The following is a 27,374-nucleotide window of genomic DNA, read 5'->3' on the forward strand; positions in this document are numbered from 1 at the left end:
CTACACCGAACGGAGATGCTGTCATTTAGTTTTTGTTTGATCAGAGAAACCAGTGTCAGTATAAATAATGTTATGTTCTCAAATGATGGAGAATCTGACACGTGCTTAATAGAATTAAATGAGGTGGTGGTCGGAGAATTTGAATCTACAGCTGGGTCTGATTATGGTAAACTGTGGAACGATTTCAAATCGTCTGGAAATGTTGGATCGACTATGACACTTGATTCTAAATGGAATACAATCACTTTGTTGGTAAAATCAGCTGATGCCTATGGTATAGAGATAGATCATATTGATGTTCATGTTGAAGATGCTGAAGTCAATGAAGATATATTTACATGTATTTTACCATGTTTATCAGATCTACCCGTTGTAACGGCCGCTGCACCAGGTCTGACTGAAGGACGGGTCGTACAAAGGAGTTACAGTACCCAATGCGCAGAGGAGGATAATGTGAACGTCGCCGTCTTTAATGCTGACGTGACTAAATACGAGATCACAGCTAGCCTCCCGCGTTATCGATCCTTTCTGAATCTCCGACACGAAGACACAAGAAACTGTCCTTTCTTAACTCCCGTATACTGGTTGTACGAAAATGTCAAGGTTTCACCAAATACCAAATCCTTGACATCAAACACCTCAGAGTTATTTTTCAGTCAAAAGACAGCCCCCGAGCCGTACACAATAACTAAGATGGCTGTAACGTTTACCCTACAGGGACGTAAGAAAGGTTACATTGATTCCGAGATTGGATCGACATTGTACATGACAATGAATTCACCAGACGCCCCATCAGATGTCGTTGTATCGTACAGACATAGAAACGGTACAATTATTGAATTCTCTCCAGTGACCTTTTCAGACAGTTTGACCAGCACGGTTTGGAATATTCCTGATTTTACCTGGAAGGAGGATTTTACTAATAATATTTTTGTGACTGTACAATCCACAGTCTCAGACCAACAGCTAGTGAACTTTAGGCTAGAAAGACGTTACATGGGACCAGACGTGGTTATACCGCTCTATTCCAGTGACAGGGTCGTCTTGGAGGGTATAAGAGTGGACTTCTGGTGGCAGGCACCGGAAAGCATGAAGTTAGTTCGACCATCAACAGCAGAGGAATGGAACAACATCGCTTATTTTAGGATATACGTGAGTCTACCTTGGTCAGATGGTTATTCCCAAGTCTTAGTGCTGTACCAGGACGGTAACATGCGTCTACTGAACCCCACGCCTCATGGGTTAGACTGGACGCCATTCGGCACCTCTGTCATACTTGGACAAACCAATGTGGATGATATTCGACCAGCCGTTTCCATCACAAAGGTTGAGATTGAACCCGAGGACTTAACGATGAAAATAGTATATTCCGATGGCAGTAGTACGGATGCGAAATTGGTAACTTCCATTGAGAAAACCAAGTTATTCGTGTCTAATATTGACTTTAAGAAGAGCACGACCACACACCCGTTTGCGACATTTCGGTCTATGTACGTACAAGCTGGCAACACAGACTCCGACTCCATTATCAGTGATACATTTACTACTAATCCGATCCTTGGAGGCGATTGGTCGACCATCAACGGAACCAGTTTCCTTTTGTACCGTCGATGTGAATCGAAGCATTTAACTCAAAGTCCAGATATACTTATTCAAGTTACTGACACAGAATAATACATGCATTGGAACATGCACTATTCTTTGAAATACTTACACTTAGTATTTATGCGCTTCTTAAAAACACACTTGGCTCTCTTCCATGTGTTTGTTTCACATTGTAATAAACGATTTCCCATTTAAGATACCTACATCTAAAACTGTTATGCGTCTGTTTCAAATTGCAATAAACTTGAGTTTTAACCGCGCCACGAAAATTGTGACTGTCCGATGTGAGGATCGAATCGAACACATCTTAAACCTACTACGGAAAGGTCTGACCAATTGTTTGGCTTTATAAGGATTTGAATTCAAGTGTGACATCACTTTTGTTATCTATTTGAAAGGAAAGAAAATTGTAGTTGTTAAATTAAATCAAAATATGGCTGAACCGTTCTAATCTATTTAATATCGGAGATATCTGATAGCATCGAGGGTTGATTATTTAGCTCTTGCATGCTGTATGCTTAATATAACAAAATTTAATTATTCTAAAGCATAATTCTCTACACTTCACTTTACTGTTGTAATAAAATTAATCACAGTCTTTTTCCCATTACTTTCATAAGAATTACAATGGCCGATTTCATTTCATGCTCTATAGCGTCGGGCAACTGTCGTGTTCCCGAAGCAACCACCGTGAGTTTTGCAACGTCTACGCGTTGCTAGACTGATCTTATAGCTACTTGATATCCCTTTACAATAGCCACGTGACCAATAGATGTTGTGACACAAACGCACTTAAATCAGACTTAGCGACCTCCTCGGAAAACCTTGGCAATCAACGAACCTTGAACTTTGCAAGTAACAAAGGTGGAGATTTTAGCTGGAAAGCGGGAGACTTGGTATTCGCGACGATCGAGGAATCTGATAGGCCCCCAGCTGCTTCGTAGCCAATCGAAATTAATGGCGAGTATTACTTGACGGGCTTGATGAACTGTACGGATTTAAAGCCTTCTATTGAAGATGGGCAATTGTTTGATACACACTATATAATAAGCTGGCCTATAGTTTTTGGCTAGGGTCAATGTCGTCTGCGCCGTAGAAATAAAAGCTTTATTAAAAACGGACTAAGTCTTATGTGCGCTTTATCCCTGCTAGTTGAATAGATATAATATTTGAACTTTATATAGTCTCACTATCAAGGGAGATCCAAATTGAATAAATTGTTGAACATTGTGCGCTAGAGATTTAATGGGTTGTGTGAATGTGATATCTCTTTACATCACATTTCCGGGCAAACGATTCACTTTTCGAGGTATGCGATAATCAAGAATTCTTCTTAAATTGAGGCTATCTGTGTTTAAAACAGGTAAGCCATGGAACACAGAATGATGAAATTTGATGTGGTAAAATGTAATGTGGCTTTATTAATTATGACGATTACGTTTTATCAAGATGTGTATAGGTCCATACCTCATTAATCTATATCTATACAAATATCAACTTAGTTGTCATGAAATGTAGTTTTATCAGCTGACTACACATTCTGCTATATCTATCAAACCTATAAACGTTACATTACAGATAAATGTCCACAGTTGATCGTTTCAAATTATAGGATTCGGTTATGGATACACGGGTATACTTTGCATTATTTGAAATTACATATAAACCGACAGGTTCGTAAAATACAGCTACACATTCCTTATCATGATCCGGTATATATTTCTGTATTGGATAAAGTTCAGTTTTATACATAAGATCGTTTTAATATAACTGGCTAGATAATCTTATAATTATTATTATTATAATCCCTGGCATATTGATGTATCTTTTCTCTAAGAAAAAATACCCCCTACAGAGAGAGTAGTTGCTGTTATCTGAAGGATTGGAAATACTGCCGCTTTATAGCAAAGCGTTCTACTTAGATTCCTTTTTACTAATTATCTCGGGGGGGGGGGCGAATGATTAGCACGTGCGCGCTATATCATAAGGACTGTCATTGAGTCAACTGGCGTGGTTTCGAATCCCCGGTTGTTCGTGACAAGGAGTAGGGTTGCCTGTCCAACCTCGTGGGTTTTCTCCGGGTCCCCCGGTTTCCTCCCTACTGCTAAAGACCCCTACGCGCAAGCGAATTATCGAAGTAAAATTAAACCATATGTTAGTCCCGAAATGACCTAGTCAGTGTCGAGTGGACGTTAAACCCCCCTCTCCCCCCCTCTCTCTCTCTCTCTCACACACACACACACACACACACTAATTATCTCTTAGTGTGTATAATTATATACCATCGTAGACTGATGCATCAAGCCAGGGTTTCATCATTTATAACGACTTTCTGGTGAACCGAACCTCTAAATATTTAGGCAAAGCTGCGTTAAAGATATTGATTGTATAGCCATCACCCGGGGCATGGTGCCTACTGTGTTCAGAATGGGCATATGTTATACTTTGCAATCCATTATTCTATTGTTGTCTAGTTATCGTTAAAATTAATTAAATCCTGAAATATCATCAATAAAGATAACTGAACACCTTTATGTGTGAATCCCGAATAACGAGGCGAAAAACGAATAACAAACAGCTCGTTATTCGCTGCTTGAATAATAATGTGGATTGTTTTTCGTTTTGCTGCGTTTTATACTACTGTGGGATACTTGGCATCTTTGATATTTTCCACAAAATATACAAATCATGCATCGTTACTTTAGGTAGACTCATGTGAAACTCTGTAGAAGTGTTATTGATCACTTATGATCAAACTATGCATGAATTGGACTACGAGATGAAATAGTTTGTAGTTGGATACATGAAATTTTAAAGGTCGTTAATAGTCAAAAGGGCACTTGGCCACTTGATGCCCTTTTAAGCTGATCCTTAGAACATTCAACCGCCAAAAATATCGTGCATGCGATGTAAAAGTGCTTTTGGTCGATGATTCCTGAAGACGACTTCTCTGGGCAGTTTATGAATCGGTTTAATGTTTAATTCAGCAAACAATAATATTAATCATAAATTATCGATATATGTCTTAACCAAAATAAATGAAATGTAGTTTAACGTCCTACTGTTCTGCCCCAACTTGGATAATGATTTCGGCCACACGCCACACAGTGTGCTATTAGTGAAATTGTGGTTGGACAGCGACACTACACCCTACTCTTGTATCGAATTCCAACTGTCAAGGGATCTTTTACGTGCACGCCAATGTGTACACGGACCTGTTTTTCGTCCAATCTGAAAGACTATACGTTATACTTTATCAGGCCATCGGTACCGCACCACAGACATGGAGGAAGCACGCCTCACCAAAATAAATAAAGAAATATTGCTAATATTGTTATCAAGACAATCATTTAATAAAAACCAACAACCTTTAACAGTCGACTGCATATTAACAACAACAATCTTGGAAATTAAAAATAAACTTCAACAATCATTAATATTTGGAATGTATATCAGCAAAAAAAAAACTTGCATAATAAAATCACCATAAACTTTTTTACAATCATAATCAAGAACATGAATAAGTTATATTTTAATACTTTTCGTAGGAGCAATAATAATCCATAAAAATACAAAAATAATCAATGATCATACAATGAAATGGGGTTTGACGTCCTTTTTCCCTGGATGCACCATGCTAATAAAGACGGACCTACGTTATGCACTGTCCTTGGGAAATAAAATTACAATAATAATCAAATACATTAAGTCACACTTTTATACTTTTCGTAGGAGCAATTTATATTCAATCAAAATACAAAAATAATCAAAAGCCATGAAATGAAATGGGGTTTACCGATCTATCTTCTTGCATCAATCACGCTAATAAAGACGAGCATGCGCTATGCTGTCTGCTATGAGAGAGCTTGTAGTGGCGTTTGAAGATCCATTTACTTCGTCGCAATCAAAACAAAATCAACCAACGTTATAATTTTAAGCGAATCGTGACGGTAAATCTAACCACTGAGCGACAAAAAAAACCCCAGTTCTTACGGTGGTTAAAATAAAGTACTTTAAACTGAAACGCAAATAACCTGTCCAGACTTACTGATACCTTACGCCCTACGCTTGGGCTGCCACTGGTCATTTCACTAATGCTTGGAAAAAAGTTTAAGGTCAACTTAAGGACTTGAGTTATGAAAGTAATGGGCTATAAAAATAATATATGTTCAAATAGGAATGTTCGTTGTGGAAATGAAGGTAACACTATAACATTATAATATATTGTATATTTACAATGTTCTCTTTTAGTTTTTAAAACATCCACAAATAAATATATGTATTTACAATATAATATATTGATTTAAAGACAAAAAACAAATGTAATCAATTTTGTAGTTCATACACAAAATAACCTTAAAAACACCTAATCATCGCAAATCCAAGCACTGGCCTGCTTAGATTAAAATAGCTAAGTCTCTAACTCAATATCATCCAAAGTATTACGCGTTGAAAACACGAAATATTTGGCAATTCAAATCAACATTGATGTTGTGATCTTACAAGGAAAAGGTAGGCTTCTAATATCCAATATTTAACACAAAATAAACATTTTACTATTGGTACACGAATCGTGTACCATAGTGCCTTTCAGCATCATTTGTAACACGTGACCAGAAAGAACGATTGCTAGACATATTCCACAACTCATGTCAAACGGTGACGCCATATCTTATGTAGAGAGCATGCGCAATAGACGCTAGAAATTTCCATTCGGTTAAGACGCATGCCGTATTTCGCTGGACATAACAGATTTGAAATTGTAGTCAAAACGGAAACTATCAAATGTAAATCAGTTTATATACAATCAGATTACATTATTAAATTGACTAGGTCAATTTCTAGGTCACAAATATTAACGATTTAGCTCCTTTAAGAAGTAAATACCTGCATGGCCCATAAAATGGAAGATAAACATGCATAACGGGTGTGAAATATATAGTCAAATCAGGCTTTATTAAAATATTGTTTTTAAAAAACTAACCCAAGAACAATTCCAAAGTAATAATGCTGCTTTACAATTTGAAAAGATAAAATATTACAGCTAGCTAGTGTCGATATATTATTATAATAAAACGTGGGAAATCGGATCTTATTTATTCTGGATATAATTTGATGAAGCAAATTTAATCAACTGTCAGCTATTAGACAAAACATCGTAGCAATTTACTAGTTTCCAAATAATCAAAGCTTCTAGTATATATATCTGCTGTATTAAATAATAAAACATTGCCAGTTTAAACCTAGAATAAAATGAAGGGACCTATTACAGAATAGTTCATCAGTTGTAGTTCATCAGTTGTTACTTTTCACTTCCGCAGTTGAAATACTTCATAAAGCACAAAAAAAGCTGTACAAATTACAACTGTCTCAGATGAATAAACACTCGGAGACTGGATAACCTGCTCTAAATGAGCAGCGCTATTGGAGGAATGACGTGGGGGCGATTCTGACGTATTAGAACAGATTATCCTGTCTAATACAAACGTAAGACAGAAAAATGCTCATTTATACACACACTTGGGAATTATCATTCTGACTATAAGTCAACACTTTCACTGTTCTGGGAATTTTGCGACAGGATTCTAAGCTAATTTTCCAATATAATCATTAAGCTGTTCGGAAAACACAATTGTAAAACTGGCGTCTTTACTTGACTTTGTCGAATTCGTCCGCTGGAATTTGTATTTCACCATTGGTTAGGCTTGATTTGTGTTGCCGAAAGGGAGATAAATCCAATATTCAACATCACACAGGATAAAATGGTGTATCGCGCGCTGTAGATTTAGATTTAATCATCGTCATCTGAATCCTTTTCAATAGATGGTACATAAGGCGGGGCTTTCTTCGTAAAATCTATATCCTCATATACAACTCTGTTATTTGGGTTACCACGAATGGTTTCCCGCTCTGGCTCATTTAAATCTAAGTCAGCATAAATCAGGTTCTCCACATTCTATAAATAAAATAACACGACATTATAACACTGGCAAAAATAATAACAAGTACGATCTAGGGAAAGGCCACGACGTCATAACAGTATACCAAGTTTCATGTTGATCATACTCGCGTTGGCAGATTCTTTGGGCTGCTTTTTGAAGAGCAACGCTCCAAGAATAACATTACCAAGTGCATTGTGCCAGTTTCTGTTTCATAAATCTACCACAAGTAGGCTGCAGGACTACAAATTGTTGAAAAATCCCTAAGAAAACATAAAGTTTGATTTATTTATATTCTATTATAATCAGACAAGAGAAACGATTCTAAATGTTTTCTGAAGCATTTACGGAACTGGTTGACTTTTGCCCCTTTTAGTAATTCTGTTACAATATACATGTAGTATATTATATTTACATACCGCATGCATGCCTCCATTAATCTGTTGTTTTGGTGACGACTTGATATCTGGTATTAATGGTGAGCCATTTTCTTTCCTCGCAAGTATTCCTAGATAAAAAAAATCATCATCAATTTAGTAAACTCAAATGACCGTGCGATTAGTGTTCGTGATGCAACTTTACATTGTTGTTCTTAAAATACCAAATATCTTAGTCATGGTTATTAGTTACCGGTTTCCTCCCACTGCTAAAGACACCTACGCGCCAGTGAATTATTGAAATAAAATTGACCCATGTGTTAGTCCCGAAATGACCTAGTTTGTGTCGAGTGGACGTTAAACCCCATTTCTCCCTCTCTTTATTAGTGAACTCCTGTTTTGTGGAGTCTTTTATAGTTACAGTAAGCCTGAAGCAATGCAACCATAGGGACCCTTCTACAAATCATACTATTTGGTCTTTTGGTGACCCTGCCAATTTCGTTAATCAGCAAATAACTGACCTAACTGAAGCCTACGGATTACAAGATTGCTACTTTCAGACCCCGGAACTGTTTCATCCAAGTTCGACTGGTTATATATACAGAATCGGAAATAGGTCATGATTGTAAAATTCACGTCCCACATGTAAATATATAATATCCCGAGTTTTATCTGTAAAGCAATAGATTAAAGTCAAACTTACTGTTCAACTTGTATCTTTTGAAGAGTACTACAACAATCACTACGACTACTGCTATAATTATAATTGATAACACTCCACCTATAATTCCACTACTGTCACCTTTACTTGTATCATCAATAACCGTATTACCTGTTCCGGAAGATGCTCCTGTACCATTGACTAAAACAGAATCATTCATAAACTACTTAATACAAATACCCTTGTATTGAGAAAAACATGAATATATTCTAAGTCTCGATGAAATTATGAATCCATTTTTGCAATGACGATATGTGTATTACAGGAACTAAATCTTATGCATTTAATGTTTTAACATTAAGCCAAATTTATACCCACCCTTTAAATCATAGCATAATGTCAGTGTTCCGTCTTCGTTCTGAACATCAATACAATACTCCCCTGTATAATCTGTACTATTATCACAAACTCTTAGTTCTACATTGTAATGATGGGCCTTGGTTGTGTTTATTAGATTAAAATTGATATGGTCTCTATCAGTTCCATTTGGTGCTTTAATAGAACCATGTACAATGATAGGAACTGGATATGCATATATCGTCTTTGTTATAGTGACGTTGTTCCCTACACCAACACCATCAACACCTTGACTATCTATTTCTTCCGGTGCATCTGGCAATAACAAAATGGACAATTAAATATGAAACTGGAAAAATTCTACCTAATATCCCACATCATCTCATTTTCCCTTCATTCTGAACATCGTTACAACATTTTACTAGATACTCAATGTCAAAAACATTAAGTATACTTCGAGAATTTTGTGAAGTGCTTTTTCTTCTTATATTCAGTAACATCGAAAATATTTATTTAGTCATCGTGTATAGGAAAGATGTAAAACGAAGTTGCGCCACCCTACAAAGTTGTATACAAAGTTTTTAATATGGCGACCATTCAGGGCAGAGCTCTATTCGAAAAGTAGATAGTTCTCTGGGTGGACATGGATAAAATTAATATGCTTTATATTAGTTCTAACGGGTGTAATAAATGATGCGTGGATAATATCAATGTAGCTTACTTCATCAGAATCGTCTGAATCGTGTAATGTGATGGTAAAACGTATCCGCATATCTTGCGTTGGTGGTGTCATTTGGAATGTTCAGCAATACACATTATGTTTTAGAAATAAGAACTTACTAATATCCCATGTTCCCATGTTAGATAGCTCCGGGAAAAGTGATGTCGAGTCATACACTGTTTAGGTGTTGATGAATATTTGAAATTTGAAACTGGTTTCAATATATTACTCACGTTTGAGATCTAGAATAAAAGATACATTTCTGGTAGCATGTGTATTGTATACTGTACATGTATAAACCCCACCATCTGATTCTTGTACATCTGGTAGATTGAGTTGTTGATTAGAACTCCGCATCTTCCCATCTTTATACCAACTGATATTACATGCTGGATTACAATCACTCATACAATTAACTGTTAATTCCTCTCCTACACGTTTCGTTATTTCTTCACCAGGTTTTAGATTTGTATCATCATAGATTAATTGTATATCATATGGTCCATCTGTAATAAAATTATAATGTTTTAACATAATAGACTAATGTTGTGACCTATATATATATAATATAGTTATATTCAGTTTAATGTTGTATCATATAATGGCCCATCTGTAATATGTTTTTCCAAGACACAAAACCTCAATGTCAGATAGTAATAAGCAGTAATGTGCCAATTCCATATAATAAAATATTCTATGAACATCATTACCCCTGAACCAAGGCTAAATAATGAACTTTATTACCTTCATTTATATTTTGATGTATGTTCTACATAATAGTTACAGTACACTTTTACTCAATTACATACCCACAGGCTGACCAAAGGGGGTAGCCTACCTCGATCCTCGAACCGTTAAGATATGAATCATGAACTTTGAATCTGCACCGGTTCTCCATGGGCGTCACACATGGGGGGAGTCCGGGGAGTCCGGGGAGTCCGGGGTTCGGGGGGGGGGGGGGTCCCCCCAAAAAAATTTACATAGTAGGCCCTAACTCCTATTTATTTACAACAATTATTAGGATTAGTTAAGATTCTATCTGTATAAAACCTGTACATATCCCAATATGTTGTTATGATGTTTTAGTTTAACCACGTAAAATATGATTAAACAGTGTTTAAAGAATACTGAAACTTTAAATTTTTTTATGTGGGTTGCCCCCAACCCGCCACCCCCCAGTGGCAGGGTGACCCTACCACACTCTCCCTATTGCGCTACATCGGCTGATGCGCAGCCTCGTGCCTCCAGCGTCACAGATTGTCAACATTTTATATAATTTCATTTCATATAGCAAATATATTCAATTCAAGATAATATGAATAGTATAAATTTGTCTACTCACATTCTGGTTGAAGAATAAAATCATCAGAGGTACCCAAAACATCTTTACATCTTGTATGTCCCTTAACTACTAGAGTAAAGCAAAAATAAAAACATAGAAAAGCGAGGCATTTTGAATGACTTTGAGATATCGAGGAAACTGTGTAGTATACTCAGTATTTGAATACTAATTGTGTACACGATGGGGTCTATATAGGTAAAGTATTGTGTAGAAACCATGGTAATATGGAGGACACGGTGTAGTATAATCAATATTTGAATAATAATTGTGTACACGATGGTTCTATAAAGTATTGTGTTTTATTATATCTTATATAAAGGTTACGTTCCATATGTATATACTTTTGTTACATTGGTAATGCTACACAACAAAATAGATGAACTTGTAGATGTGACATTGATCATGCAATGTAGAAATATGATCAATGAAACAGAAGACCTTTATTTGAAGTTAAAGCCGTTGAAGCCTGTATGGGATGAGAACAACTGCAGTTACTAACGACATTTCTCCTATAAAAAGAGACTATCTTTTATAAACGCCATGCTGACCAGGTCGTGTATATTTAAATATCCAGGCCAGCCGCTGTACACTGAGACCACTAATGTGAACAATGTAGAGTGTTTACAATAATTTTTTGTGGATGACGAATCGACGAACCGACGGAGCTGAAGACAATATACGGTCAATTTCCATGTGGGCGTATAAATTAAGAATATGTAAAAACTATTGAAATGAACTTACCTGTGTTCAGTGTAGAACCAGGTGTTAAATCCTGTAAACTAGTTTTACAATCAGGATCATCTGTAGCTATACAGATTATATCACCTCCTTTATCAGTTATATCAACATCTCTATCGTTTAGTATACTACCATTACCATAATATATGCCATGTTTAAACCATATATACATCATAGGTAAATTATGATCAGTTGGTTCGGTTGTTGATGTAACGTTACAAGTCAGAGTTAGCTCCCCTAATAATTTATCATTCACTTGTTGTAGAACTGGTTGTTCATCGGGTGGAACTAATCTTATACTTGGTTTATCTGTAAGAAATCCCCAAAATATTTTATCCTATACGCAACAGTCCAGATTGTTCACATACAGATCTCATAATTCACAAACATTAATGTAAATACTGCAGCTATTTTATAAATAGGTACATCCGAGTAATCATTATAACTGTATTTGTGTATTATAGATCAAAAGCAGAATATGACAGTTTAAAGTATATTTTAGACGTATACAACTCGACCCGGTACAGAAATACATATTATGAACACATGCCTGATGATGGTAAATTTGGTGAATGGAATGAAACACTGGACAGATTGTTATGACCCTAACCCTTGTTCAATGAACGTATAATGAACGTAGTTCATACAAGTGGTGGAACTATTCTAGTGTCTAGTGGAACCGAAAGTAAACCGTATGTAAATAGGATGAAAAGAAACAACGTTACAATATTCACATCGTTATCTTTAATAAATATACTGTATATATTTACGTGGTTTGATCTGAATATCTACAGTAATAATATTATGTGCCTAGAATGGTAAGTTCCAGACCATAGCCATGTGTGACTATCCCATCTTTGTATTCAACAGCAATATGACTATTTACTTTGAATATGGCTATGGTAACTATCTAACGTGATAAGAGTATTTACCTGTAACTATGAGTTTTACACCACAACCAGGTACTTTACTTCCCCCAGATGCACAACAATATACACCAGCATCGTCTGACGTTACTTCCTTTAGTTGAAATATAAATGAGGTTATATTGTTGACAGTTAAATTGATTCTATATGATTCATTTATCCACATGTTTAAAAGTTCAAACTGGCCAGGAAAACCTATGAATAGATTATTACCATCGGGTTTCATTATTTCGTAAAGATCGTCCACATCAGTTATTTTATCCAGTTTAAAAAACAGTTCAGCACGTTCATGTTGGTTTACTATTTCTGTATCAGTAATATAACAAGATAAAACTGAAATGAAAAAGGTAAAAACATATGATATAAACACTGAGTGAACCAACCTAAAACGTGATTTATACAATAACACGAATTCCGCTCCATAGCATTATATTATCATATTGAAAACATCGATAAGAGCAGGACATGGCGCCCCTGGTCGGGCAACATTTCCCCCTTTGTACACTGTGTGGCGTATGCCCGACGTCATTAGCCCAGTCGGGGCAGAACAATTTAGGACGTTAAACCCCATTTCATTTTGTCAGTGAAAACACTTCATAATATTATAATATATTTTATCTTCGGTGAGAAACCATGTTTAGATTTAAACCTAAAACCTATTGCTGCATGATTTCTGCAATATCCACTCTGTAATAAGAGCCAAAGGGATTGTTTTATAATATCTTCAGTGACACGAATTTCACTCCACAATATTATATTATATCATAGTATCTTCAGTCAAAAACTCTCTTCAAAGCCGCTTGTCATCCTTTGTATTTTTTGGAAAGTATCATATTGATAATTGAACAATTAATTTCTCGACATAGACTCAATCAAATTAAAAGGCATACTCCTGAAGCAATGGCCCCAGAAATCCCTCTCTGGCCATTGCTGGATTGGCTTCTGATACTTGAGTTTTTGAGGAAGTGTGTCTATTCTTCCCGTTCAATCAAATCTATCCCAAGTACAGCAACATGACAGCCCTTCGTTTAATCTGGGGTCTTCCCTAAAACTCTGGACAGTGATTTAAGGTATTAAAAACGGTGAAGTGTTGTTTGTCTCCAAACAGTATTGTTTACATTGTTGTATCTGAAATGAAATGAAATGGGGTTTAACGTCCTACTGTTCTGCTCCTATACTGGGCTAATGAAGACGGGCATACGCCATACAGAGTGCTATGAGGGAAATTTTGCCCGGGCAGCGGCACTATCGCCTACTCTTATATCGAATTCCAACTGCCAAGGGATCTTTTACGTGCATTCTAATGTATACACGGGACCTCGGTTTTTCGTCTCATCTGAAGGACTAGGCAGCTCTCCTTGTCAGGCCCTCCGTTCTGCACCACTGACAAGGGGAAACCACGTCGGAAAATCAGGATGAACTTTCTCGGCCAATGCAGGGATCGAACACTCGTCCTCCAGGCTAGCGAGCCAGCGTCTTAACCACCTAGCCACCGTGGCCCCCCATTGTTGTATCCGTGTTGATAGCCTCGTTTGTGACGCAATTAGTTTTTCTGCAATATTTTGCTAATGCACTGGTTAATTGGGCATAATAAAATGAATTGAATTGAATTGAAATTGGGTTTAACGTCCTACTGTTCTGCTCCTATACTGGGCTAATGAAGACGGGCATACGCCATACAGTGTGTTTTGAGGGAAATTTTGCCCAGGCAGCGGCACTATCGCCTACTCTTATATCGAATTCCAACTGCCAGGGGATCTTTTACGTGCATTCCAATACATACACGGGACCTCGGTTTTTCGTCTCATCCGAAGGACTAGACAGCTGTCCTTGTCAGGCCCTCTATCCTGCATCACTGACAAGGGGGAACCACGCCGGAAAATCTGGATGAACTTTCTCGGCCAATGCAGGGATCAGACACCCGACCTCCAGGCTAGCGAGCCAGCGTCTTACCGACTTAGCCACGAAATCGTGAGTCATGACGTAACGTTAAGTAAACATATTTGGTCCAATTTGGAGATATCCCCTCACAATCTCATATAACAACTTTTGGTTTTCGAAAGAATTATTAGTGCGTAGAAATTCGCCAGTGTATCTGTTATCACTCGTTACTTCAGTCAGTTATATAGAAAGATAACTCGTATTTTCCTTTTGTGTTGGCCGCTTCCGTTTGTTGAAACCGTGGTTACGCATCTATCGTAGCAATGATCTCTGTGTTAAAATTATATTTGGAACGTGTTAAACCAGTTCTATCACATATGTGATAATGACTGACACCAATATTGTCCTTTAAATATCTGTTATTTAACAAGAATCCGGCGATAAATATTTAGATGAATTATGGCCACGTTTTTTGTCGTTTTAGTTTACGTCCATTTTGAATATATATGGTAGTTTCGTCTGCAGAGGGAGCTGAATGTTGTGAAATTTTCAATACATCGTAACGAATTGAACCATTGCTGACTGATATTCCAGATAGTCAACTTTCGAAATATTACAGTTTCCAAATGACGTTCAAAGACTTTAACCGTGGTGGATATTGTCCATCCGACAGACAACATGATGAATGTCGTTTGTATGTCTATCTGCGACATGCCGTGATGGGATGTCGTTCGTATATCCATCTGAGATACCAACGTGTAGAATATCGTTCGTATATCAGTCCGAGACACGCGGTGGTGAATGCTGTTCCTACGTATATCCGGGAAACACTATTAGTGAATCCTTTCGTATGTCCATCTGCATGAGACATAATTTTAATGGATGTCTGCTGTATGTCTATCAAAGACACAATATTAACGAATGCCTTTCTTATATCCATCTGAGATACAATACTAACGAATGCCGCTCGTATATCCAACTGAGACAAAAGTTTAATGAATACTGTTCGTATATCCATCTGAGACACAATATTATTGAATGCCGTATCTGATTAATGAATGCCGTTCGTTTATCCAACTGAGACAAACTTTTAATGAATGTCGTTCATATATCTATCTGAGACACAAGTTTAATGAATGTCGTTTGTAAATCCATCTGAAACACAATTTTAATGAATGCCGTTCGTATATCCAGAAGTAATGGTATGAGAATGGATGATGTATTAATAAAATTAAATAAATAAAGTTTGCATGGTTTCTGGTTTTGGACCAGGTAATCCACGGTTTGTTGGAACAGTTGCGGTGGCTCGGTGAGAGAGAGAGAGAGAGAGAGAGAGAGAGAGAGAGAGCACTTACTTACTTGACTTACTTGAAAAACAATTTGGTGCTTATGAAAATACAATTTAATAATATATTTGCTATATATGAGCAAATTAATTAAAATTCAGGTATGGGGATTAACATTTTGGACATGACCTAAAGCTCTCTCCGCCAGTACATATTAATTATATATAAACCATTTTTTTGTTAAGGCTGACTACCGAGAGTTTCCCATTTATCTACATAAATTTATTTTAAAAATAAACTGGAAAACCAGGGAATACAATTATAATGTTGATGATATGTTTTAATATATACAGATGACGTAACATTAAAACTCGTGTATATTGGATATTGTTAAAGGAGCTAAACCTCTAACTCAATATTATCCAGAAGTGCGAAATATAAAACACGAATTAAATTCAATATTAGTCCGTTTCAATTCCTGTTGATGTCGTTATGTTGATGTGAAAATATGGATCCTGATACCAAATTTTTAAGACATGGTAAACATTTTAAAATCAGAACACGTCTCGATCATTTGTAATGTACAAAGAAAATTATGTCTCTCAAGACAATGCTGAAGTACTTAAGTTCATTAGGCAAGTGCAAACGACTGTCGTTCAATTTGGGCTGTTCGCCCATATCATCGAACATAATTGATTAGAAATTACAATAAAATAGTTAATAAATAAATCAATTATTACATTAATATGGGCTTTAGACCCACTTTCGTTTATTTTAAGGTTCCATAGAATAGAGCTATACACCCTTTAAATATATTATAGCCCATTTATCGGAATGGTCGGGAAGGCAATCGGAAGTTTAAATGTAAACAGGGAGATTAACAACGGAAGAAGCTGTATTTTAGAAGTTTTCTTTTAGATTTTTTTTTATTGAGATAGTAACTCTTAATAATGATCAGAAAACATGATTATCGTATCCTTGTGTTTTACCCCTCGCGAAGAAGATTTAAAATTGCCACGAAAAGTATGACGTCTAGCTAAGACTGATGTAATATTATTTAATGTTATAGTGAGTTCAAATGAGACATACTTTCATTTCAGGTCTATAGTTTGTACTAGGGGACTGTTGTATTAAACGCATTGAAATGTAGTGGGGGCGTTAAGTGTCGAGTGGTATAACGCGAGCGTTTAAACATCATAATGTCTGTCACTGAGGCAGGTGGTGTGCTTTCGGTCAAAAGCTTAAACATCACAAGGAGTAATATCGCCTGTCCAACTTCGCGCGTTTTTTCCGGGTACTCCGCTATCATCCCAGTGCTAATGCATGTGTCCTATTGAAATAACACTGTAGGATAATTATCTTATTACCGACGTTAAATTTTAACTCTCTTAACGTTCAATATTGGATAGTGAGTCATGTAAATAATATTAAACCAGGGCAGATTTTTTTAAGTATTTATTTCCTCCATGATGACGATAAGGAAGTACATATCGTGTAATAGTTTCACATTATAAATACCAGTCGACACAAGTGAATTACTGTAAATCTTGTGCAGTCATTAAGGCAATGGGGCGATGAGGTGGGTCAGCATTTCAATTGGATTCGCGATGAAGATTGCCTTAAAATAGTTAAAAATAATTATTTGACCTGATAAATATACAAATTACATAGAGAGACAATGGTCGAATTGCGATGGGAAACAAAATGTAATGTCTTATAATCGTAATAAAATTACAGATTTGTTATTGAACATTCATTATTGAATATTTTGTTCTAATGTACTATCTACAGAATTGGGAAACAAATGGCACTAACCCTAACCCTAACCCAAGACCTAGCCCTAAGCCTAAGCCTAAGCCTTACCCTAACCCTAATCCACAACCCTGCCCTAACCCTGTTATCTATTTTCTACCAAGTTTAAAATTTTACTATTAAATCTGGTAATTGTTAAACTGCGATTCAACTAAATAGACTGCGATTCAACTAAATATACTGTGAATCAAACTAATGGTGCTATTTTAACTTGTGATAACAAAACATAAACATAAAAATCATTCAAGAGTCAGGGGGGGGGGGGGGGTTGGATGGCTGAATGGTAGCGTGCGCGCGCTGTATCATAAAGTCTGTCATTGAGTCGACTGGCGTGGTTTCGAATCCCCGGTTGTACGTGGCAAGGAGTAGGGTCGCCTGTCCAACCTCGTGGGTTTTCTTTGGGTCCTCCGGTTTCCTCCCACTGCTAAAGACGCTTACGCGCAAGCGAATTATGTAAATAAAATTAAACCATGTTAGTCCCGAAATGACCTAGTTTGTGTCGAGTGGACGTTAAACCCCATTTCTCTCTCTCTCTCTCTCTCATTTCAACAGTCAGAGAAAGTAATACATGACATTGACAATCCTTTAAATAGTAAATCATTTTCTAGTTAAATATGGAGATTATTACCGTTTTTATACACGGAAGTATTAGTTTCGGTTTGATAACAAAACGATAAGATTAACCCTGATAATATTGTATACAATTGTACACGCGGAAGGGGGGGGGGTGTATTGTGGGATTTCTAACTGAAATATAAATAGTTAATTTAGTCAGAGAAATTAAGAATATATTGTTAAGGACTTTATATGAACTGAGTGGGTGACTGAGTTATTTGTACATAGCTCGGCATATAACTAACTATATTATTATTACACCATACATCTACTACTAGGTCAGGTTATACAGTTAGGTTAAAACCACCGTATTCAATACACTAGATTATATCGGGGACTATTACACACTAAAGACATATTTACCTGTATCGGAGGCAGTAAATAACAGAAGGATTGGGTATATAAACAGCAACATTGATATATCATACATATACATATATAAACTACACTAAACACAACAAACTACATCGTACACCTTTATATAGTCTCGTGTATACCAGACGTTAGTGAAAAAACAAGTCTCAACGTCACGTATGACCTTTCTATAATTATAGCTCATCATGTATTATCTCATGTAGTAATAGTATATAGTGTTATGCGTAGTGTGGTGTGGTGTTCCCACACTTACTAAACATTTATAGTCATATTGACCCATCAAGCGAGTATTTCCATTCACTCGCTAATACATCAGGGAGATGCTGCTAATTATAGGCCGATTGGGTAGGTTCGGGAATTTCCGGAATCCACAATGGTCGCTTTTTATAAATGAATATTTCGGGGAATACTAACCCTAACCCTTTTTAGAAGACTAAACTTGGATCCAATTTACACTTTACTCCTCTTAAAAGGGTTAGGGTTAGTATTCCAAAAATACTCATTTTATAAAAATCATTGTGGACTCCGGAAAATCACGAACCTTCCCAAGGCCTACAATTACCATCTCCCAATAAGTCAATATACAGTTAGTGCAGAAATTAGATAAGGCGTGGTGTCTGTGTCTGTGTGTGTGTGTGGGGGAGGGGGGTCATTAAACATACATTATGCAAGAGCTAAATCTGTCTATTGCAGGTCTTTCTTTAGGCCTGAAATGTTATCTAAATTATTAATTAGACATTAATTAACTTATCCAGACCATAATCAACTCTAGATGGCATCGCTAGCCTGCGATCTTAAGTGGATTGTGAGCCGATTTACTGCATAACTTTCCTTCTCGATTAAACGATTAAATAGATAATTGAGTCTATGCTGTTTATCGTACTGACTTTAGTTATGATGACCGAGGCTAGGCAGAAATTTCATTCGCTTAGTTTTCGGTTCATAGTGGATCAATTTGAATGAAATTTTCAGCAAATTGCCTTTACGTTATCTAGTTTTTAACTATTATAGTGAGAACTGCCAACTTTAAGTGATGATGTTAAATGGGATATTTCTTCACGAAATCTTTATTGTAAGCCTCCTACTCCCTGTCACGTATAAACTTGGAATCAAAAAACAAGATACTAAATTAAATGACGTAAAGCTCTAACTCAATAGTATCCACAGTCTTCCAAATACAACATTACAAACGTGAACTATTGGTCCATTCCAATCAGTAGTGACGTGGTTATCTTACCTGGAAAATATGGGCTCTTGATATTAAAATTCTTTAAAATTGTGTAATAATTCGTGCCTGGTCATATTTGAGATAGGTGCTTTATTTCTGAGAGAGTTGTCTTATTTCTGAGAGAGGTGCCTTATATCTGAGAGAGATGCCTTATGGCGAAGACAAGTGCCTTATGTCCTGGCTTGTACATATGCTTACTAAACATTTATAGTCACATTGCCTCATCAATCGAGTATTTCCATTCTCTCGCTAATAAATCAAAGAGATGCTAATTATAGGTCGGTTGGGTAGGTTCGGGAATTTCCGGAATCCACAATATAAATAACCCTTTTTAGAAGATTGAACTTGGATCCGATTTACCTTTTACTCCCCTTAAAAGGGTTAGGGTTAGTATTCCCAAACTATAGGTAGGTTGGGTAGGTTCGGGAATTTCCGGAATCCACAATATAAATGAATATTTTGGGGAATACTAACCCCAACCCTTTTTAGAAGACTGAACTTGGATCCAATTTAAACTTTACTCCTCTTAAAAGGGTTAGGGTTAGTATTCCCAAATTATAGGTCGGTCGAGTAGGTTCGGGAATTTCTGGAATCCACAATATAAATGAATATTTTGGGGAATACTAACCCTAACCCTTTTTAGAAGACTGAACTTACATTTTACATTTCACTCCCCAAGACCTACAATTAGCATCTCCCATTAAGACTTTGACATGTGTTTTTTGTCCAGGCTTAACGATAACAATAATAGGAAATTGTCGAGCCTGACAGGACTATTAATTGTCTGTGATCGAAAATCGGTGTTTTGTGTTCTACAGAAGTCGGGCTTTCGGCGACAAAATATTAGTATGCGTAGGCCTTTACGGACAAGAGGGGATGTTTTCTGTACAGATGAATAATAATGCAACCAATGTATCAATTTTTGTGCACGCCAGGATCACATAATCATAAATATAACAATTGAATTAGGTCACGTTTGATAGTTTGTCATCGAATGAATAAAGACTGTATTATGACTCACAATAGCAAATAAAGCCGGATATATAGGATTTACTAAAGGAGCTATGTCTTTTGCGTGTCTAATATGAAATCATGGCTTGTGATGCATTAAATTTAACATGACCCAAAATAAAACCTATGCATATATCTTTGATCGCGTGTATGCCTGTCATACTTAGTCATACATCTTTGATCGGTCAAGGAGCCACGGTGGCTCAGTGGGTAAGACGCTGGCTCGCTAGCCTGGAGGTCGCGTGTTCGATCCCTGCATTGGCCGAGAAAGTTCATCGGGATTTTCCGACGTTGTTCCCCCTTGTCAGTGGTGCAAGACAAAGGGCCTGGCAATGGCAGCTGTCTAGTCATTCGAGGTCCCATGTATACATTGGCGTACACGTAAAAGATCCCTTGGCAGATGGAATTCGATATAAGAGTAGGCCATAGTGCCGCTGCCCGGACAAAATGTCCCTCATAACACACTTCATTAGCCCAGTCGGAGCTGTTTGTGGGGGTGGGTCGCCTAGTGGTTTAACTCGTGCGCGTGAAATCACTTGAGTCAATTGGTGTGGTTGTAGATTCGCCTGTCCAATCTCGTTGGTTTTCTCCGGGTCCTCCCACAGCTAAAGCCCCTACGTGCAATTCATATAGTTTGTGTTGAGTGGACATTAAACCCTCTCTCTCTTTCTCCCTCTCTCTTGGAAGAGGTGGTCTCGCCCTGGGTGTTAAAATCCAAAGCTACTTGGTAGAAAGTAACCCTTCACTACATTTAAACAGAGCTACATTTACTTTAATTAAGTGGTTTACATGAAAGGCTACGCTTACTTTAATTGCAGCTTTTAACATCTGTGTCGAGGGTTTACATCAAAGGAATTAGGATTTCTTTTTTTTCTTCTTGGCGGTGATATCAGCCCTTCCGTAACCATTCACTTGCACATAACGAAGGGGAAGTGGGTTGGTATATGATTCACTTTATTACCTTTGTTATACCAGACCAGAGATTCCTTTGCTTTGTTACGATGACATCGAAATATAACGTGTGAGAGTTTTCTGAGACATTCATCTTGCGTCAGTAATGTCAAGACGGTGACTCGGTGTCTAAAGTGCTTACTCACTAACCATATTATAGAAAATATTTGCACTACCCTGCTTGGTATTGTAATCGACTAAACGATAAATGATATGCCAACGCAAACTGATTTCAACACTGGTTTAATGATAACATTTTAAAGTACTTTTTCGCTCATGGTCAGAAATAATATACATCCCAAAATATACTATTAAAAAAAAGTAGGGGATATTTGATTTTGGGGGCATAATACTAAAATATGCAAATGACTACGAAAAAAGTCACTATAGAACCTAACAGAAGAAACATTTCCAGTTACATGTGACGCCCAAACGCACCAATAGCTACCGAATGGAATGCAGGTGATGCTTGGGATCATCATGGGGGTCCAACCCAAGATTTGCACGACTCTGACTTTGAATGTTACAGTCATTGTGGCATTGAATTCCAGAGTGGAAACATCAGTTTAATTGTTTTAGTGACCAGAAAACAAATTTTGATATGCGTCGGCTTACCCAAAATGAAAGGTTACGTGCCCTTGGCATGCTACAGATCGGCACAACACAGGCGGTTGTGGCGCGGACGATGAATGTTTCTCAGTCTGTCATAAGCAGGCTATGGTCCAGATACCGTGATACACAATCTGTACAGGACAGACCACGCTCAGGTCGACCAAGGGCGACAACTCAAGCCCAGGATCGATTTATCCGTACCTTGGCCTTGAGAAATCGTGTCATCACAGCAAATCAGATCAGTGCTCGTCTTCAAACAGACACTGGTGTGAGAGTGAGTGGCCAGACGATTCGGATTCGACTGCATAGGGGTCACCTTCGCGCCCGACGTCCTCGCGTGATCCCTTGTTTGAGAGATCATCACATTCAGGCAAGACGTCGTTGGTGTAGGGATCGTCAACACTGGGATAATCGACGCTGGAGCAATGTGATGTTTTCAGATGAGTCAAGGTTCACTGTTGATTTTTTGGACAGACGTAGGAGGGTGTGGCGTCGTCGAAACGAGCGCTTCCAAGACGTTAACGTCATCAGACATGATCGATTTGGGGCTGGTTCTGTTATGGTGTGGGGAGGCATCACTGTTGCTGGAAGAACGGCTTTACATGTTGTTGCAGGGCGTGTTACAGGCCAGTACTACCGGGACAACATCTTGGCAGTCCATGTTGTGCCGTTCGCACGACGTCATGGCCGCCGTTTCATCTTCCAGGATGACAACGCAAGATGTCACAGGGCCAGGATCGTTACAGGTTACCTCCAACAACAGAACATCACCACATTACCTTGGCCAGCACTGAGTCCCGACCTCTCCCCCATCGAGCATGTCTGGGACATGCTTGGACAGAGGTTACGTCAACGTCAACAACGTCCTGCCAATGTCCAAGAACTTGCTGCTGCGTTGCAACAGGAATGGGACAATCCGGACCAAAATGACCTTAGACGTCTCATTAAGAGTATGCCACGTCGGATCAATGCTTGTTTGGCAAACAGAGGAGGATTTACCCGTTACTGACTTGGTTGTGATGCTGTGGTAACTTTCCTGTTTGACCCCGGGTATCATTTTACCCTTATAATGGTCAGTCTGTGCCTTACTTAGTCTAACGATCATTTAGAATAAATCGATGAATGTGAACTTCATTTCATTTTGTCATTTGTTTCTTCGTCAGTTTCATTAGGTGACTTTAATAACACTTAAAAATCAAATATCCCCTACTTTTTTTGAATAGTATATTAGCATAACCGTAAAGCTGCACTACTTTGTTTCACGGTAAACGATGAAAAGATAAAAGGTATGTCCACACAAACTGATTTCAACACTGGTTTAATAATCTTTTAAAGTATCTTTTCGGTCATTGTCAGATATATTATCCAAAATACTATTAGCACAACCGTACAGCTACACTACTTTGTGTCACGGTGAACGATAAAATTTTTTAAAGTTTGCCGACACAAACTGATTTCAACAGTGGTTTTGTAATATTTTAAAAGTACTTTTCGTTCCTCTGTGAGCTTTGCAAAAATAATGTCATTACCGGGTATGTACATCAAGAACAATACGCATACATGTGACGTTCCACACCGATAAAAGGAGTCTTTGGTGTGTTGAGTTTTCAGTGTTCCTAAAACACTAGTCTCTCCAGGATATGTATCAACCCAAACACGACCCATGTTAAACCGTATTTCACTGATAATTGTCTAGAGTTTTCCCGTTTATACAATATTAACAACACTTTCTACAATAATATAACTTGTATGCTATTAGAATAAATGCACAATAATAATACAAATTAACCTAGTCCATATATACAAGCTAGTAATGGTGACTATATGTAATAACGGCAAGCTATATGTTATAACGGCAAGCTATATGCTATAACGGTAAACTATATGACAAAACATGTTATAAAAGCCATACATAAACTCCCTCTGCCACCCCCCCCCCCCCAAAAAAAAAAATCAACGTATAAATCGATATTTTTAGTTTTTACCCAAATAGTTCAAGTCATTTTATTAATATATCCATGCACAACAAAAATGTATGCCTGTATTGAATTTAACATTTTAAGAATTGTTTCATATATCTCATTTCTAAACAAATGAAATGAAATGGGGTTTAACGTCCTACTGTTCTGCTCCTATACTGGGCTAATGAAGACGGGCATACGCCATACAGTGTGCTATGAGGGAAATTTTGCCCGGACAACGGCACTATCGCCTACTCTTATATCGAATTCCAACTGCCAGGGGATCTTTTACGTGCATTCCAATATATACACGGGACCACGTTTTTTCGTCTCATCCGAAGGACTAGACAGCTGTCCTCGTCAGGCCCTCCGTTCTGCACCACTGACAAGGGGAAACCACGTCGGAAAATCCCGGTGAACCATTTCTAAACAAGTATTTGCAATATATACCAACAGTAAATAAACCAGATTATGATGAAGATGATGATGTATTTCCAGAAAGAATACTCTATGAAGAAGACGGAGAGTCTTCTTCTGACACATAACCACAGGGGCGTGGCGGTGGTATCTTGTTAAAGTCAATAACTCCGTAGATAATTTTATATTTCTGGCCATGAATAATGTTATTATTACAAAGTTGTAAATCTAAATCTGCATAAATTAAATCTTCTATATTCTGAAAATAAAACAAATGTTTTGCGATATTAAATAATCGAATGACATCTTGAGTATATCCTTATTGGTTTGACGTAATTAAGCCCATTATGAATATAGCCATGATATTAAATAACATACAGGTATTCTGTGCTATTTAACATGACGTATTAAAAATATTTTATCATGGATATTGTAGGATTATTTATATGGGAAAGGAAAAATACATAATTTTATCAATTCCAAACATTTCAGAAACCTGTTTCACTTTTTCATACCTTTTACTTTCATTTCATAAATATCATTTTTATAGTTTCACTTTTAATTTTTCTGTTCTTACTTACTTTATGAGCCTCTCTTAATTTGAATTTAGCGGAATTACGCTTAGTATCAGCCAATGCGGCGCCACGGTGCAGCTCTATTGCCTCAAATAGTCCTTCTTCATCATCAGGCTGATTTTCTGAAATAAAAATAAAATAATTATGTTGAATAATCGACAGGCGTTAACGTTAAACTTAAAACAGGATTTGCCATTAGGACATTGTTTAAATAAGCTAAATCTCGACCTCAGTTTTATCTGTAGGGTTCGAAATTTAAAAAAAAAACAATTAGAATTTCAGACCCATGTTCGTATATTTTAAGTTTTCAAAGTATACAGCTACACGCTTTAAGAATCAGCAGTAATTTATATTGTTTCTCACTCTCGCCATACATACTAAGCAAAGAACTAATAAAATCAATGCAACTATTTTTGTTTATTAATTTTGCGATTATCAGCATATTAAACAAATCCCTTGTATACTGCAACGAACCCGTTACTTAGTCAATCTATAAACCTAGTTTATAACAGAAAATGGTTTGCAAATTATCATTAATGCTCCTTATATTAAATCAATAACGCATTTCGCTGGCTGACTGTTGACTTAAAATTTGTCACTTTTACAAATAAAATATTAACCGAGAATTGACGACACATTCTAATTCAATTGATAAACATTTTGATTACCGTTGGTGTGCCATCCTGGATAAATCATCTGTGCACAAGATTTTTTCTTTTTTCTAAAATGAAAACATATAAAATTGTAATAATATTAATTAAGATACTTGCCATCAAACAATAAAAAAAATCATAATAATATAAAATGAATAATGTAAATGATAATAATGTAAATGATAATAAAATAAATCATAATAATATAAATTAATAATTATATAAAAAAATAATATAAAATATAAATTGATAAAAAATAAATTGATAAAAATAAAAAATGATGATCAGACAATTAATAATATATAATACAAAATGATAATAATTCAAAATGATAATAAAATGAAATGATGCAAATAAATTCAATAATTATATTTGATAATAATACAAATAATAATAATTCAAAATGATTGTAATATAAAGTGATGATGATATAAAATGATAATATGAAGTGATGATCATAATATGTTTATTTATAAACATTGTATTTACCTTCTCTTTTGGTTCTTCGTGTAGCCCCCAGGGACTAGAAAATATACAAAATAAAATAGAATAAAATGAAATAAGAACATCACATCACATTAAACATATACATGCTTTACGCCTGTTTAGATTTTCTTTGTTAAATGACTGAATTTTATTTTCTTCTCAGGTGAAAAAATTGTTTGCTGTTTATACAAATCTTTGGTCTTGTTAATGATATTTTATCGACGAAAGTAAAAGGAACAACTGAAACTAATTTAATTTATTACTTTACACTATTTAACAACCGTTGGGTAGTTGACTTATCAAACAGTGATTGCCAAACATGGTTTGGAAGTAAGTGTCAGTTCTGTAGTGTCCGAATCTAATTGGGTTGTCGGCCAACAGGTCGATAGCTGAGCAATAGCAGTAGCTGAGCAGTACAAGTCGTTAGATAGGCAATTCAAGATGTAAATAGTTGAGCAGAGGAGGTCCCTAGCAGTAGAAGTCGGTAGATGGGCTATTTGGACGTTATGTTTTATTGTACACATTATTTTTGTTGTACCACAAAAGGGTAATAATGATCTTACCGTTTCTAATCTTCATACAGATAAACACAACTATTAACACACTTACAATAATCGCCAGTATTACTACACCAATTGTTAATCCAATTATTAACTGTTGATTACCTATCAAATAAAATATTCTATATCTTAGTTTACCAGTTACGCAACTGGATGTGTTAGAATTGTTCCCTAAAGTAATAAACTCACTCACATGAACTTAAATTAACATACGTACATTAATACTAACCTAACTTTAAAAATGATTTACGTAAGATTTAGCTTTCTCGAAAACGCCCCCTCAAA

At 36.5% G+C, this 27,374-nt stretch overlaps 2 protein-coding genes across 6 annotated transcripts in view; one reads left to right on the forward strand and one right to left on the reverse strand.

Moving 5' to 3' along the window:
- Positions 1-213: 213 nt before the first annotated feature.
- Positions 214-2,067, forward strand: LOC126830094 (uncharacterized). The gene has a single exon (XM_050560366.2). It carries the CDS (start codon positions 214-216, stop codon positions 1,672-1,674), a length of 1,461 nt encoding a protein of 486 aa, XP_050416323.1. The 3' UTR covers positions 1,675-2,067.
- Positions 2,068-4,931: 2,864 nt separating this feature from the next.
- The window catches only part of LOC126830089 (B-cell receptor CD22), a 44,377-nt gene continuing 21,934 nt past the window's right edge, over positions 4,932-27,374 (reverse strand). For 2 of the 5 annotated variants that reach the window (XM_050560353.2, XM_056102726.1), the window contains exons 5-9: positions 27,093-27,194; positions 26,533-26,566; positions 26,059-26,111; positions 25,397-25,512; positions 22,053-25,074 (exon numbers count right to left, since the gene is read on the reverse strand). In XM_050560353.2, the coding sequence (XP_050416310.2) occupies positions 24,907-25,074; positions 25,397-25,512; positions 26,059-26,111; positions 26,533-26,566; positions 27,093-27,194 (473 nt within the window). In that variant the 3' untranslated portion in view covers positions 22,053-24,906. Of the gene's footprint in view, positions 7,562-7,963; positions 8,053-8,624; positions 8,784-8,960; positions 9,255-9,893; positions 10,167-11,002; positions 11,072-11,743; positions 12,050-12,672; positions 13,000-18,623; positions 18,755-22,052; positions 25,075-25,396; positions 25,513-26,058; positions 26,112-26,532; positions 26,567-27,092; positions 27,195-27,374 lie in introns of those variants that run through there. The other 3 variants (XM_050560351.2, XM_050560350.2, XM_050560352.2) reach the window with 3 other exon arrangements.

The sequence above is a fragment of the Patella vulgata genome, chromosome 8, assembly GCF_932274485.2.
Source record: "Patella vulgata chromosome 8, xgPatVulg1.2, whole genome shotgun sequence".
Classification (NCBI taxonomy): domain Eukaryota; kingdom Metazoa; phylum Mollusca; class Gastropoda; family Patellidae; genus Patella; species Patella vulgata.

Bases quoted from the DNA above. Each gene is read 5' to 3' on its own strand.
- LOC126830094 (XM_050560366.2), top strand. From the start codon at position 214: ATGACACTTGATTCTAAATGGAATACAATCACTTTGTTGGTAAAATCA.